The 17,043-nt window shown below is 32.3% G+C and overlaps 2 protein-coding genes across 2 annotated transcripts; both read left to right on the forward strand.

Moving 5' to 3' along the window:
• Positions 1-176: 176 nt before the first annotated feature.
• On the forward strand, positions 177-1,264 carry LOC144843621 (NADH dehydrogenase [ubiquinone] 1 alpha subcomplex subunit 2-like). Its single transcript, XM_078700490.1, has 3 exons — positions 177-323; positions 673-779; positions 923-1,264. The coding sequence occupies exons 1-3, from the start codon at positions 190-192 to the stop codon at positions 1,015-1,017; spliced, it is 336 nt and encodes a 111-aa protein (XP_078556616.1). The 5' UTR covers positions 177-189; the 3' UTR covers positions 1,018-1,264.
• A 489-nt stretch (positions 1,265-1,753) lies between these two features.
• On the forward strand, positions 1,754-16,396 carry LOC144843600 (major facilitator superfamily domain-containing protein 8-like). Its single transcript, XM_078700460.1, has 12 exons — positions 1,754-1,889; positions 7,140-7,281; positions 7,839-8,079; positions 9,186-9,299; positions 9,739-9,921; positions 11,093-11,170; positions 12,011-12,067; positions 12,447-12,537; positions 13,372-13,506; positions 13,750-13,853; positions 14,401-14,600; positions 15,144-16,396. Exons 1-12 carry the CDS (start codon positions 1,843-1,845, stop codon positions 15,360-15,362), a joined length of 1,611 nt encoding a protein of 536 aa, XP_078556586.1. The 5' UTR covers positions 1,754-1,842; the 3' UTR covers positions 15,363-16,396.
• The last annotated feature ends 647 nt before the right edge of the window (positions 16,397-17,043 follow it).

Below are 17,043 nucleotides of genomic sequence, written 5' to 3' on the forward strand. Positions count from 1 at the left end.
AATGATCTGATCATTGTTACGGTATAGTTCATTTTAAATCTCTTTCATGTGATGTATGTCACAATATTTATCAATTTTACATATAAGATTTATACAAAAATTAAATAAAAAATGGTTTAACAATAATTAATGTAAAATTACTGAATACTAAGTTTATTGTACTTAAAACTAAATCTCGTGTTGTACCGCATGTCCATGTGTTATGTTATGCAACTAAGCAAAATTAAAATGGCTTCCTCCGTAGGAGTACGAAAGTTACCGCAGTATCTGAAAGAAATTCGAATCCTTTTATGTCAACGATCTTCTTCTAGCCAAGGTGTAAGGTAATCCCAATATTTTAATTTATTGTTTAACTTGATTGATGAAATTTTCATAAATCATGTAAATACAAATCGTTAGTGTATAGCCTAGGCCTGCGACAAGAATGTCGTCGTGTGTGTGATGTGTGTGGGCAGTAAGCAAGCAACAGTGGAGTGCTGTCCTGGACAACTTTGTTAGAGCAACCACTGATTTGTGGGGCCTAGCTTAGGAGTGTTGTGATTGGTTGATTTTGCTCAATTAATGTCTTATATTTATTCTTTCTTTTAGGAGAGGGTTAGTATTATCTCTTTCAACACCTCTAGGCCTAAATTTGTTTTTTTAATAATAATATTTATTTTTTTACTGTTTCAGAGACTGGGTTGAGAAATGTTATGTTGACCTGAAAAAGCAAAATCCTGCTTTTCCCATTCGTGTTCGAGAATGTAGCGGAATCCAACCAAAGATGTATGCAAGATATGGTAAGCTGTGTAACTGCACAACAAATAAAGAAATATGTAGTAATTAGCTGTGGGTAACCCTGTGCTAAGTCGGTGGCATGCAAAAATGTAGTAAACATATTTTTATATGATATGATTATATTTACCATTTTTCTCAATTTCAGACTTTGGACAGGAAAGCTGTGCTGACCTGGAGAACATGAACAGCCAACAGGTCAATGAAACACTTTACAAGTTTGCCGACTCTAAACCACAATGAGATGAACACAAAATAAATTGTACAAAAATGTTTATATAGTGAATATGGTTTATAAAGACTTAAGTTGTGTGTACAGCCAGTATTAGTCCCACAATAAAAAGACAAAAAAAACTTATTAAAGTGGATTCTGCCAGCAGAGAAATAAACTTTGTTGCAGTAACATAGGAATTAGTAACATAATAACATTAGTTTAATATTGATGTTATGTTGATACAAATAGAGAAATAAATATTGGAATTTAAATTAATCATTTGTTGTCATACTTACACACTCACATAGATTAATTAATGAACTGATATTAATAATTATTTTATCAATCAATCATCGATATTTTTGTCAATAAATTCAGTATTGCTCAATAGGAATCAAATTGACTGAACGAAGGAGTTTATTACGGTAAAGGGTTGACCACTAAACAGAAAAGAAAAACTGTTTGCTTATGGCTTAAAGAATGTTAAAACCGTTGACCAGGACGTGACGTTAAACAAAATTTCTAGCATTGGATTATTATATTAATGATCAGTGGCACTTTTTTAAACGATCTGATTGCTTAAGTTAAAGAAACCGATACTTTCTGTGCTGTGCCTATTCTATTGGTAGCCTCTCCTCCTCTCCACTTCTCTGACTCTTGGAAAATTGTGTCTGCTGCCCTCTATTTTACAAACTTATTTTTAGCACCTCGCGGTGGTGGTGCAGAACTGTGACAACGATCTTTCTATCAAGTTTTTGCAATCAACAATAAAACCGCAACCTAATTTTCTCGCAACCAACCTACTTTTGGGTGCAGTGTAACCAAATTCAAATAAATGTGAATAATAGGAGATTATGGAAAAGACAAATGAACGAACTAGGCTGCTTTCCGGTGTAAATAGGTAAGTATTTGCCTAACAAATCTACATTATATAGAGCTAGACCTAGTTCTAGGCTAGACCCAGGTTCAGGCCTAACTTAATTAGGCCCTAGGCCTAACTAAGTACGTACTCTAGGCCCCTAGCTAGTAGCCTAGTACTATTAGTAGGCTAGTAGTATTAGTAGGCCGGGTAGGACTAGCCTAGTTGGTAGTACTGTAGTAGGCTAGAGTACAGTGTAATCTACAGTACTTCTTAAACTAAGTAGCAGTCCAGACGTAGTTTAGTTTTAAATGTGGGATGTTTATTATTTATTAATTATAACAAATTTGTTATGATTTACAAAATTTAAATCATTTTCGCTGTGGCTATGTTGATGAAGGGTCCTTACGTTGATCGATAACGCAATGGCAATCCAACAATATTAATTATTATGTCTATATGACCGAGAAGATCGTGACTCTGGTGGCCATTGATACAACAACAATCTTTCTCTAGGCAATGGGGGAGAAAAGATGATAGTGCAGCTTTACTCAAAAGATCACCTGCAAGACTACATTTACAACTTTGACTTAAAACTAAGAAATAACTAAAAAAATAATTATTAATTTCATTATTTTATCACATGTGCTAAAATAATAATTCCTTATCAATAATCTGTAATTGTATTTTAGTTTAATTGAATCCTAATTTTTCCAGGCCATGTTTTGTAGCCAGGTACTATTTAGAAAATCATAGTCACATAATACCCATCATTTTAGTATAGCATTGCAATAAAAGAATATTATTAAGTACATTATTATTATAAAAATCTAATGCATTATAGTACTGATTACTGTAAGAAAACAATATAACATGTGATGCATGCATCCACCATGCAAATAAAGTCTGTCACGGGTTACAATCAAAAGATTACAGTAATAGGCTTCAGAATAGTACTTTGACCTTTAAATGTTATCAGTCATGTGTGAGTTAGATCTCTGTATATGAAGAAGCTGGATCAACACACTTTAGAGGGGGGTCAGGAGTGGATCCAGCCCCTCCCCCATATTGACAGCTGGAATGAAATTATGTACTACTTAATTATGTTTTTTGTTAGTGCTCCCCCTGACAAAAATCCTTGTGTTGGCCCATATGTCAACATTTTTGGAGAAAAAGTTGTTTAGAATGTTGTTGCTGTCTGTACATTTGATAATATTTAATAATTAATATTAAATAATAATTCATTCTTTCTCATATAAGCATGCTCTCAATGCGCTGTACATAAATTAAAATAGACGATGACAATAATTAAAATTAATTAAAAGCTTGTTTAGAAAATGAAACATTTCAACTGGATCTTGAAAGAGTTTATAGTAGCACAGAGTAGTCTAAGTAAGTAAGTAAGTAAGTAATATTTATTGCTTTCCAAATACAGTACAAATATATAAGACAGTATAATGTAAATGAAATAAAAAGAGAAACATTAAATATAAAAAAACAAGACTAGACAAGAAAATAAGCATGGAAAGCAGGGGATGGCCCTTTAAGCCCAGAGGCTTGTTTCCAAAGGGGTCTGATTGAAATTGGTAGGAAATTAGAGAGTTTGAGCTTCCACAGCAAAAGCTATTCCACCATATGCAGATGTCCTAGTCTACATATGGCCACCTGATTTAAGAGATCTAGTACGCTGGTAAATATGCTGGTAAATATGCATAAGCTTTAGATAGGTAGACTGGCATCATATTGTGTTGTGCCTTGTATGCAAGGATTAAGACCTTGTACTATATCAGTTGACATTTTCTATGATTCACTTGTTTCCGTCATATGGTTTTGTCAAATGTAAACAATTTTATTTGTAGTGTACATATGATCTATTTGTTATATTATTTGTATTTATCATTGTATGTTTTCAACCCTGTTGACTTGTGATTACTGAAGATGAATGAAATAAAAATTTACAAAAAAAAAAGAGTTATTTTGGACTAGATTTTGGAAATAATGGGTACTAGACTTATAACTAATTTTACTATACATACAATATAAGAATTTAGAATGGACTGCAAAATGTACTGTACAGTTATAATTAAATAAATTTGAATCACAGTTTAGCTTTCTTTTATTGCAGACATTTTAATAACTTTATAATGATACAATATAATTGCTATACAGTGTGACTTAATGGTACTTTTCTATGCCATTTATAAAAAGATTTTATTATGTATAATTTGTTTAATAGATAGTTTTTTTTTACTTTTATTACACCGCTAAACCACACTTGTCATTCTATTTTTATTCTATGTATAAAATGCCACCATAAATTCCTATTTCTACTGTATAGTGCTGTATTGTAGACCGCAAACTTGTCTAAAAGCTAAATAAACACATACAGTACCCAAAAAAAAAAGGGGTGTTTTATTTACTTATATATTAAGGTAATGTATGGCTGTATAATACGTGTATACATTGCACTTATACAGTATTGTACTTTTATACTACAATAATAGAGCTAAATTTGCTTACAAAAAGTGAGATTTTACAGGATCTTAATACAAAGGCATTTGACACCATTTGTGGTTTGTGAAGATTTCACTTTCAAGGATATTGCTTTGGTTTCATTGAGTTAGAAATCTTTTGAATCATTTACATTTTTCTGTTCTATTCTTGTTTTATTTCATTTATTTATTGATTTGAAAAAAAAAAATGCGTAGTACTGTATCTTCTAATGTTAAAAAAATAAACTCAGTGTTGGAATTTTGGGGGTGGGGGCTAAAAATGATATAACAATCAAGTGCTCAACTTTTGCATTGTAAGTTTCTGAATTTAGAATGTCCCGGGCTGTCTGTCTCCCTTGAATCCACTTACTTTTTAAAGAGATCCCGTTTCGGAATTATTCATATTAAGTTTGTGTAGTCTTAATATTCGCATTCTGACCTGCAAAAGTTGTTTGATTTAATGACCCAAACAACAAAAATTAAGCTCTGTCTACACTATCAAACTAGTTTGACAAACAAAAGCTATCAAATACTGTATTATGTGAAAAAAAAATGTGATGTGTCCAAATATCGTAGTGATATGCCAAAATGTGGTAGTGATATATATCATCGTGTCCATATATGGGCATATCACATTTTTTAGTCACATAAAGTTTGATAGCTTAACATAATAGTTAATGGTCATGACAGTATTAATATAAATCAAGTTTAATGACAGCTTTCTGTAGCCATCCAACACTCATGAATACATTTATAAACCAGTTTGGTTACTACTAGCCTGAATTTAATGTTATGGCTATCAATAATTTTAACTTTATAAAATTTCTGTGATCAATTGACGGGTGTCTAGAAAACTCAGATCTGACTTGTCTACATTATCAAACTAGTTTGACAAAAAAGTGTGATGTGTTGTACCTAAATATGGTAGTGATATGCCCAATTATGGTAGTGATATGACATCATCATGTCCATATATGGGCACATCACATAAAGTTTGATAGTGTAGACAGAGCTTTAGAAACCTTACTGTACTACAGCTTTTATTGGATTTCTTTGTAAATGAGAATGATGACTTTATGTATTTGATTGATTTATGCACTTCATTAATGTTAATTATTATGGTAAGTGAGGTAGATGAGCAACTGCTGTATGTCTATTGTATGAATGCTGGTACTTTAATCGTACATTAATAAAGGTTTAAATTCACAGTAAGCTTCAAATATTATCGATAGAACTGTCGATTTTCTTTTAATGTTATACTTTATTGTGATTGTGATTATGTTAGCGATAAGGTACTGTACATTTGAAATAATTTTTATAAAGATTGAAATTTTAAAAGTTGCATGTTTTTTTTTTTGTAAAATAGAGTTTATATCAGTAATACTTTATGCATATAAATGTGTTTGATGTACTGAATGTTGTGGCAGAATTTACTTTTAAGCCTATAAATTGGTTTGATGTAGTCTGTTCTGTGGTAGTTGGTACTGTTAGGCCAATTTACACAGACGAGCGGTAACGGTAAGCAGAAAACTGCGTAGCTTGTCCCACGTAGAATTTGTATCTATCCTGAGCAGAAACCACCCGTCCCTTCCTTGTTGTGTGTAAATAGTCATAAGGAATAACATAGATTTTCTATATTTTTATTACTGTTTCCTCTCGTCTGTAGATTGGCCTTTAGATTAATATATCATGATATTTGTGATTATACCCCAGATGAATATTTTTAACCAAACACAATATGTGTTTAAAATATGGCTGTCACCAAATTGTTTTTTTATTCATTTTTTTTATGTTATGTTTTAAAAATGTATTGTCCCCCAAAAACATAAAAATGAAGGTTAAGAAGAGTTAATCACTTTAGTAGAAAAAAAATGGGGAAAAAACAATGTTTTCACTTATATAATGACAAAAGAAATGGTTAAATTCAACCAAAAACCCATTGGCTGGTAGCTAATTTGACAATTTTCAGACTTATTCATCAAATTATTAATTGCCAGTTTATCCATCATGCAGTTTAAAATTCTTTAGAGCACAATGTTTCTGAGAACAGTTCATTATAGTGCGAGGCTTCAATAGAGTTGCTAAATGGTCAATGACCCTTTTAATAATAATAAGACCAATCTATATCTGGACTGTATTGTATCTGTTGTGGTTAAGATTAATTAAACTTTAAACATTAGGTGTTTATTTTCATCTTGTTTATGTACCTTTACAACCGCACGTCCATTTAAGCAACTTTATTTTGACCAATTAATAAACATTGTACAGTTTATAAGCGAAGCGTAGTGTGTCTTTGAAGTTTAAACTGTTTAGATACAGGACCAAGTAATCGCTGAGCTAAATTGTAAATTTAATCTGAACGTTCATGTTTTACTTTTAAACTTTTAATCAAGACACAATTGTTGAATTGTTGTATTGGGCCAGTGATGGAAAAGTTCAGGTATCTTAATAAGGCTTCTGTTTATTTTGTCAACATTGTAAATATAACTTTTTTCGTTTATTGCACACCTGATTTCCAGTGCTGTATCTCCACATACTATCTACAGTATTTCCGAAGTATCATAGGAATATTCGGTAATACAGTATCTCATTTATATCACATGTGGTGCCTGTATCATGTAAGGTTAGGTTAAGTGTTAGGTTACTACTAGATACATGTGAAACACATGTGATGTTGTATTACAAAATATTCCTATGATACTTCAGAAATATATACAGTACCGAGACTTTACTTTTCTCTTTGAAATTTGTATTGCACACAATTTATCCTAATAAGATTTTTCTCCTTTTTTCAAACTAGTATTGAAAACGGGACAACATTTTTAAGTGAGAAGGACAACAAGAAGCGATGGCGCTCTATACATATAATGTACCTCACAATGTTTCTGAGTTCATTAGGGTTCTCAATGGTTATGCCGTCTGTGTGGCCATACTTGACTCGGGTAAGTCATTTGCCAATATAATCTCATCTTTTTAAACAATATTTATTTTTTATACTTCTTATTATACATTTTCATCTCTTCCATTGATTGATTGTAGACCTCTAATGAAACATTGTATATTTATTCAGTATTTTATTATTCAAAGTCAGTGTTATTTTACTTGTTAACTGGCCGTACTTATAAATAATCACTATTCTATTATTATTATCATTATTGTAAATAAACACTATACAGTACTGTATATATTTTATAATTAATATTTTTTTGTAAAAATCACTGTACTCAAGTTATTATGGTTATCATTATTATGACTAAAAAAATATTATGATTGATTGAATAAAGTTCACATGAAACTAAACTTATTCTTATACACTTCCAAAAGAATTAAAACCATATTCAATATGTTTAAATTCTTGTATCTTTTTATATTTTTTTTTTTTTGCTGCTTTCAATATATTTTTATTTCTTTGGTGACAAAAAATATAAGTATATAATTGAAGGAGAAGATAATAATTAATTTGCATTAATTTTTATCATTTTGTAACCAATTTGTACAGATTGATGACAATGCAACTAAGACATTTCTTGGCTGGGTGGTGGCCTCTTACAGCCTGGGCCAACTTCTGTCATCGCCAATCTGCGGAGTCTGGGGTAACATAAGAGGGGCTAGAGAACCACTAGTCTTTTCGTTGATCCTAAGCATAGGGGCTAACCTACTCTATGCATTTCTACAGGCTATCAAGTCTCACAATGCTGAGTACATGCTAGTGGCTAGGCTACTCCTCGGCTTCAGTGCAGGTAGGTAGAATTAAATGGAAACTGTTTTGTGCTAGTTGCGGTAATTTGTATTTAAAAACACACACATGGGAGGAGAAGGCAGCCAAAGGGCTACAAAATGTCTTAAAATACAAAATAACTTATTATATCAAATATAGACCCAAAAACAAACACACAATTGTAAGGTTCAGTACATATTAACAGAAGTTTCAAAGGCTGACAAGTGTAGTAAGTCTGCTTTAAAAGTTCATTCACACTGTAGAGAATGATTAAGCCTCTTTATTCTGTACCTCTCTCTCGGTGGATTTATTGTTTGTTTTTTTATTCATTGTTCTTCTATTTGTATATGTACAGTACTGACTGTCACTATTTTCTAAATGTCATTGTTGCAATGTTGAAATATATCTTGTTAAACCAGTGGCACTTTACAATTCTGAATGATTTTTAAAATGTTTAATGTAAAATGCTATTAAAAACATTATTGTAAGCTGTCATCACCACTGAAATTGGGGAAGTAGAGGATAACATTAATAAGGTGAAGGTATTACTGCACAAGACATACTAAATGATCATGTGACATTGTTCCCTGATCCCATGTGGATATCAATACTATTATCTGGAGGTGTGATTGTCATGTGTGTTCTTTAAGCTCTTTCTACACTATCAAAACTTTATGTGATGTGTGTGTGCATATATGGACATGATGATGTCATATACTATTCTTATTTGGGCATACATACGTATCACTTTTTTTTTGTCAAACTAGTTTGATAATGCAGAAGCTCTGTCTATACTATCAAAACGTGATGTGATGTGTGTATGCTTATATGGACATGATGATGTCATATACTATCTTATTTGGGCATACATACGTATCACTTTTTTTTTGTCAAACTAGTTTGATAATGCAGAAGCTCTGTCTACACTATCAAACTTTATGTGACAAAAAAATGTGATGTGCCCATATGGACACGATGGTGGCATATCACTACCATATTTGGGTATATCACTGCCACATTTGGGCACATCACACTTTTTTTGTCAAACTAGTTTGATAGTGTAGACAGAGCTAAAGCTTTGTTGCTTTCACTACCCACTGTACTGTACACTACTTCTTTAATTAATAGGTAATACAGCAGTGGCCAGGTCCTATGTTTCAACAGCAACGAGTCTTCAAGAAAGAACTGGTACTATGGCAGCTATCAGTGGATTCCAGGCTGTAGGGTTTATCTTTGGTCCTGGTAAGTGTCATTCATTTGACAAGTCTGTTACAGTAGAACCCCAAGTTTGGGACACGCCTATTCAGGATGCATCCCTATAGTATCATTTAAAGTCTGTTATAAATAATAGATTGGAACATAGTCGGAGAGACAGGCTCTTTGAAGATAGTTGTCTGTGACAGCTTTTGTCTCTCATCAGTGCTCCCTTTTTATGTTTCACTGAGAAGAATTAATCAAATAAAGACATCCCTATTCAGGAGACATCCTATTGGGATTACACTTTTCCATATAACAATAGGTAATATTGTTTTAACATTATATTCAGGGGACATCCCTAATAAGGACAGAATATGTTGGGTCCCAAAAGTGTCCCCTTAGAAGAACCAGCTCACAATTAATATAATTCTCCTTCTCTAAGATTTATTGTTAATGATTTTGCAATAATTTAAGAGTTTTGTAGTCTTTCAGGCTGCCTTTGTTCCGATTGGTGAAAACGGTGTTTCCGTTGGGGAGCTCTCCATCAATATGTACACAGTACCAGCATTTGTAAATGCCATCATGACATGCGTGAATCTCGCCCTTATCCTTCTGGCATTTAAGGAATACCACATCCCAGATATAACAGTTGATAATGACACTCCTGGTAAGTTCCATTAGGAAAGATAGATATCCATAGCTGGGAATTTTAGAAGGTTGATTTCATTCATTAAATCACTCCTTTTTTGTTTGTTTTGTTGTGTTACACACCAATTAAATTAAATACAAAATGGTATTATATCAGAATATAGTATCATTATAGAACTCACAGTTTTGTGGATGGTGACCAAAATAAATATGGCAGCAAGTTATACTCTCCTTAATATGGTCACCATGTTAAAATAAGACAGGTGATTGGTCGGTTAACAGATTAACAATCTTTTAATATCATAAAATGATGTTTCAAGATTTTACATAATCTTGGGGAATATAGGAGCAGCTAATGCATACATTTTCCCAAGTTGAAATGGCTTTGTACAACAGGGCTAAACTCACTAGACGTTCATTTTTATTTTAAGTAAAGTTGTGTCCAACAAACATTTTGTGAGGAGGTCATCTTTAGTGTTAAAAAACCACAACTGGCCCTGTGTCCTCGGGATTGAAAGAAGTATTTCAACAAAACATTATCAAATTTTTATATAATGTAGTTTTTCAACACTCAGCTGATCATTAATAATAGAAATTTTGAATTATTAGTTGAATAATATAAACATTTTTTAACTAGATAAAATAACTTTGTTATATTTAAATACAGACAAAGATTATAATATGAATGCATTTCATGAAGGAGTCGAAAATGTCAAAAAAGGTACAAAGGTCATCTCGTTCAATCACCATGTACATCTTACTGCCTTTAATATACATAATGTTTTATATCAAGGGGTGAGGATGGGGTATGAGGGATGTTTGTAACCTTACTTGATTTTCCTGACATTTTTCACATTTAATGAAAAGAGTTTAATTTTTGTTTTAAACCAAATTTAAAATTGTGCATAAGATAGAATTGTCAATGGAATTTTGATCAGGTAATAAACATCTCCTCATTGTTCCTCATTGCTTCCTCCCATCATGCATTGTATGATCATGTATCAGGTATAAGCTCACGCTGAAAATTTGGACAACAATGTTTTTAGGGAAAGCTAACCCATCCCCTTCTTTCAGGAAGGTGGACTTCTATTATTATAGTATTTTAGCAGTTTATACATCAATGTTTATTCAAGTATTATTTTACATTTATCAGTACATTTTCAATCATTCTTTATCATAATCACTATCAGCAAATAATGGTACTGCTATTAACGCTTCTTCACCAAATTCATCGTCACTGTACGACAGTATGGATAACTTTGCTTCAGGTAAGATTCTACTGATTGCTTGTGTCATTTTGGTGGTACATACTCTATGATTCTATTGGGTTTTTTTTCAAATAATCTAATAATAATAATACAATAATAATATTTATTCGTTCACCAAAAAATAATAACCATAAAAGCCAATTTACACAGACGATAATAACATAACGGTAATAAAAATATCTGTTATTCCTTATGACCATTTACACACAGTGCGGAGCGGACAGACAGTTTCCGCTGAGGATATAAACAGATTCTACGTGGGACAAGCTTACCGTTACCACTCGTCTCAGTAAATTGGTCTTTAGAATAAGCTAAAGCCCAAACAGATTCTGCCCTTACTCTGATGATTTGTATGTTGATTGAACCTAACCCCTTGGATTCAAATGCCACAGTGCCCGAACATTCCATTTGTAGTAGAAAGGGAATGTGATTCTCTCATTGAAGTTTCTATTTGTCCAACCAGTATCATTATGAAGGAAAACAAATTCTTCCATGTTATAACTACAGACGTTATCAATGGATTATAAAGAGTACCTTATTAAAGTGGAGACCATTGTTCTTAATTACTATATAGTTCTCAATAAAACAGACTGAAACAAATATGTGGCTATAGTTTCACTTTTTGTTTTAAGCTCTGTTTACACTATCAAACTAGTTTGACAAAAAAAGTGTGATGTGCCCAAATATGGTAGTGATATACCTAAATATGGTAGTTTTTTTGTCACATAAAGATTGATAGTGTATAAAGAGCTTTAGATCAGTTACCGTGTGTATAATATGTTTGCTTAGCCTACTCATGTGTCTTTAAAATTGATTACATTCTTCATTGTCATTTCATAGCAAAATCAGAACAAAATGCATATCATCAACTACCATCTAATACGGCATCAGAATCAGGTAAGGTGCCACGCAATTGTGCCACATTATTATATAGTATAACATCATATGCTCCTTTGTGTGATTATCTTTATATCCAGTGTAAAAAGTATAATAATATACTATCAAACTAGTTTGACAAAAAAAAGTGTGATGCGCCCATACATGGTACTGATATACCCAAATATGGTAGTGATATGATATCATCATGTACATATATGGGCACATCACTTTTTGTCATAAAGTTTGATAGTGTTTGATTGAGCCTTATACATTACAACTATGTTGTGCCACACATTTGCAAAACTATGTTTTGCAAATGGTCCTGTTTGCATGTTTCATCATTGTGAACTGATTCATTAAGACTTTAGTTTGAAATAAATGTTTTTCTTTTTTTCAGTTTCAAGCAGCATTGGAATTGACTTGCCTTTGATTTTGATCCTTAACGTCATCTACTTCATCGTACTATTTGTGTTCTCAATGTATGAAACGTGAGTATCGGATAAATTACAATTGTATAATAATAATAATAATGTTGATATAAGTTTGCGGTACACCACGTATTGTTCTGAAAACTGTTGAGTTTTTCGACGTTTCGATAAATACGCTTTGATCATCCTCAGGAGTGAGCAATAATAATAATAATTTATGATCCAAAGGAAAGGAACAAAAGGTCAATTACCAAGTATAAAATGGCGTGACAACGTCCTATGTTCTCCCAAATTTTCTCCCAAGATGTTTTCAGAATGTGACCAAATAACATCATAATTAATGAGTGCCTGCAAATCATGGTGTCCTGTTTGGATATAGTGTACTGTATTCATAAATATTGAGTTAATACATAATTATGGTAATAATATATAATAATTGAGTTAAATGTTTAACATTACATCATGTTTAATTTAACAAACATTATGTGTAAGTATTTTATTTTATTTTATTTTATTTATTCAACACTGTTAGTGAAGGATCGGGACCAACAGGTGGTAAACACCTCTAAAAACGGTCCAGTCCCAATTGCACAGTGCCTGTGTTTGTGTGGACTAGTACACCGGGGTAACCCCCTACTCGTCTCGAAAGATATACTAGGTTTTTTAAAGTGCACATGAGCTATGTGTACACTGGACCTACGGTTTATAGTCCTTATCCGAGAAGACTCATTCTACCACCAGAACCATGGAGTGAGTGACCTCGAACTCCTGCCGATGTTATGGCTACGTAATTACGGTTCCACTTTCTTAACCACTCGGCCACTCACTCACATTATGTGCAAGTGTGATTCTATTATATTTTTTACAATGTTACTGATTCTATTTTTCTTGTAGAATTGGAACACCAATGACAATGGATATGTATGCTTGGACGAGGCCACAGGCAGTGTTGTACAATGGAATCATTGGCGCTGTTAGTGCAGTTATTTCAGTGTCAGTATTCGCATTAGTGAAACCACTAAGTAAGAAGTAAGTCACTGGGGTACACTTTCTGATTCTAGGGTCTGATTAACACTGGAGAAAGAGTGGCCAATTTGTGTTCAAATTGGATAACCATTATATGACATTAAAATGGCATATTCAACAAACAAATTGTAAAAATTATTTTTTTTTTTGGGGGGGGGGGGGGAACAATACATCTTTAACCTTTATTTCATTGGCTAGTTTTTGCAGTGGTTTTAAGTAAACATCATTAACATTTAATTTCTATAGATTTGGTGATAGATTAGTGATGTTAGCAGGTATAATATTCCTCATCATTGGTATCTTTTTGATGTTGCCATGGGGTCCTGGATACATGCCAATACCTTACTATGGTAAGTAAGATGGCCAATAGGCCTACAAAAATTTTGTTTTATGTGCTATCAACTGCTGCCACTATTTTCCAAAAAAAAGTCCTCATAAGCCGATTTTCCACTAGGCAAATTTGTTTATTCAAATCGTTTCACAGAGAAAACAAATCACACTACCGTTTCCACTACAAGAGTAAATAGCTGCGATTTTCATGTTGATTGCATGTCTGCTGAGCTTTTCGATTCGTATGAATGCATCATAGCTCATTTCCTGAGCTCTGATTGGTTGCTAAATTTTTCACTTCACAAAAAGTAGAAATAGTTTGAACTACCAATTTCACTGAAGCGAAATCCCAAAGAACTAGGATTCATCGCAGGGAGGAATTTGGAAGTTGGAAACATGAATATGCAAGCGTATAAGCTCACGCTTTCGTTTAGTAGGAAATCGGCTTTAACGGCAAACAAATTAACAAACTCAAAATATTACATTGATTTTTAGTTTTCAAAAATTTAAATAAAATGCATCATGTTGCAGTTGAAATGAAGAAAATAAACAATATTTCTTTTTCAGCTCTTAATGTATCAGACGTAAATATGACCTTCAGTTCAACGATAGCACCAGGCTTAGGTTGTTCATATAGCTGGTGCGATACTAAATTGCTCCCTCTATGGCAATATGGGCTTGCAATATTCGTGATTTCGTTGGGGTATCCTACGTGTCAGGTACTTAGTTTTATCCTGTATTCTAAGATGCTCGGACCAAAGCCACAGGTAAGTTATTCTGCTGGTGCATTTTCTTGACATTAAAGATGTACTTTCCCCCCAAAACAAAAAATCAGACTTTGAATAGGCCGTTTTGGAGTTTTAATGAACTTATTCTCTTCCAAAAAAAGAAAAACTAACAAAAACAATGATTTTACTTAATAAAAAGACAACAGTTCAATTTAACCAAAATTAAATCACAGTTTTTTTCAGGTCAATTAATTTTTTTTACTTCAATTTTTGGTCAAAATGAATAACTATTGTGACATTAAAATGGCATATTCAACAACAAAATTTTCAGGGGGACAATATATAAGTAGATTTTACATTATTTAATAATGTTAATAGGCTTATTCCAACTGGTCTACAGTATTTTGAGCTAGCTCTCTATCCGAACAATGTTAGAAAGGAGTTCCTGTAGCCAGATAGGTGTAAATAGGCCTAGATCATTACAAATTTGCCCATTCTTTAAAAAAAAATCACTTCTCTGTAACAACCCTAGCTACAAGCTACAAATACGCCTATTTTAAGATATTGTTGTTATTGTTTCAGGGCTTGTATATGGGTATACTTACAGCAGCAGGAAGTCTAGCTCGTACTCTAGGCCCAATATTTGTGAGTCAGATGTACACAAATAGAGGCATTCGAGACAGCTTTGGCGTCGTTTTAGGATTGGAATTGGTGATGCTCATCATATATCTGGTGTGCTATAAACGTTTCATTCCTTATCATATACGATTACAAAAGAAAAAGGCAACTATTAACTCTTAAAGAAACAGTTGAGAGATCGTCTCCAATGGTGTTTAAGGTGTGAACCCAGTGGTGTAACGTTGAGGCCTGCGGCCCCTGGTTTAGGAACCCTAAGTGGCCCTCCAAAGCTGGAGGCCTCGGCGTGTTCAGCCTTTTTCTACATATTTTAATGCCTGTTTTTTCCTCTGGGCACTGCTCAGGAGCCCCCATAAGCTTCGGGCCCCTGGGTGTAGCTAATGAGCGCTCATAGCCGTTACGCCACTGTGTGAACCTCCTGTTGCTGATATTCATGTAAATTTATTTTTCATGGAAAGAATACATCAGGTGGTGTATCCACTGAATTACTTTAAACACATTTACTAAAACATCAGAAGTTGTTTGGCAAAAGAGCTGAAATATTTGTTTTGAGCTTGACTCTCGTAAGGTAAATTTAGTTTTAAGTCAACTTTTTTATTTCACCTTGACTCTCGTAAGATAAGGAGATTAGATAAGATAGATTATTGATTTTGTAAACTTGTCCTTTTATTAATTATTAAGAAAATAATTAAGCTTATATTATGCTAAAGCCTCTATACACAAAATTAAATGCCAGAAAATTAGAAAAATACATAGAAAAAAAAGAATGATAAATATAATACTTTGTTGACGGACAGATGGATGGAATCGACGAATAGAGACTAAACTAGATCGCAGCGATCTCGTAAAAATATACAGATGTATAAATTTAATTATTTTTTTATCGTGGACAATATAGAAAGAATATAGAAGAATTTAATCTTTTTACAGTAAGAATGATATTTTTAATTTAATCAATATTATTTAATTTTTGCTATAAAAATATATACAGTCATCAATTATATTTGTAATTAATAAAATAATAATGTAATATAGAGTAATTTTTAAATCTATTTCTATACTTTAAATAGCAAATAAGTTTAATTATTACATGTTTTAAAAATGTAGAAATATTTGTCACTATTTGATACAGTACATGGTTATGATAAGATCCCATGAATTTGTATTTTGTAAATTTCTGTCATGATTTGGGAAAAAATAAAAACTACCATATTTGCAATATAACTTGATTAATTTTATTTCTAATATCGAATGTCTAGCACAACATTTTTTGTACAATTTCTTGAAACTTGGATTCTTTGCACATCAATCATGTTTATGTTTGAAACTACTGTACAATCATTGATCTTGAAATAATTTCATTTAAATCCTAATATTACAGAAAATAAATTGTTCTTTTTTGTTGATCCAATCGATTGAAAGGTACTAAAATTGGTGCTTACAACAACGTTTCTCAAACATTCATTTTGCTTTCAAGTAGACTGTTGATCTTGTGAAAGTAAACTGAATGTTTGCGAAACATACTATTTTTAGTACTTTCGATCTATTGGATCAACAACAAAAAATTTCTCTTCTACAATCATTGAGTTTGTAACAGCAACAATTGATAACAAATACATGTCTAAATAAAATGCTTAATATTTGTGGCTGGTGTAATGAATTGTAATTCAATTGACAAAATACTCTTGTTTGGGATGTCAAAAAAAAAACTAAATAAAAACCACAATTTTGTTTCGAAGTAGCAGTTTATAATTCACAATAAACAGTGTGTATGATCATATGATATGATACCCCTTCCCATTACCTCCACTCATAAAACAGGTTAAATAACAACAAACAAAATGTA

The sequence above is a fragment of the Antedon bifida genome, chromosome 5 (genome assembly GCF_963402885.1).
Source record: "Antedon bifida chromosome 5, ecAntBifi1.1, whole genome shotgun sequence".
Taxonomy (NCBI): Eukaryota; Metazoa; Echinodermata; class Crinoidea; order Comatulida; family Antedonidae; genus Antedon; species Antedon bifida.

Coding starts and splice junctions, on each gene's coding strand:
- LOC144843621 (XM_078700490.1), top strand. CDS start 190: ATGTCCATGTGTTATGTTATGCAACTAAGCAAAATTAAAATGGCTTCC. Junction 324..672: donor TCTTCTAGCCAAGGTGTAAG/GTAATCCCAATA, acceptor TTACTGTTTCAG/AGACTGGGTTGAGAAATGTT. Junction 780..922: donor AAAGATGTATGCAAGATATG/GTAAGCTGTGTA, acceptor TCTCAATTTCAG/ACTTTGGACAGGAAAGCTGT.
- LOC144843600 (XM_078700460.1), top strand. CDS start 1,843: ATGGAAAAGACAAATGAACGAACTAGGCTGCTTTCCGGTGTAAATAG. Junction 9,922..11,092: donor AGTTGATAATGACACTCCTG/GTAAGTTCCATT, acceptor AATCACTATCAG/CAAATAATGGTACTGCTATT. Junction 14,601..15,143: donor TGCTCGGACCAAAGCCACAG/GTAAGTTATTCT, acceptor TTATTGTTTCAG/GGCTTGTATATGGGTATACT.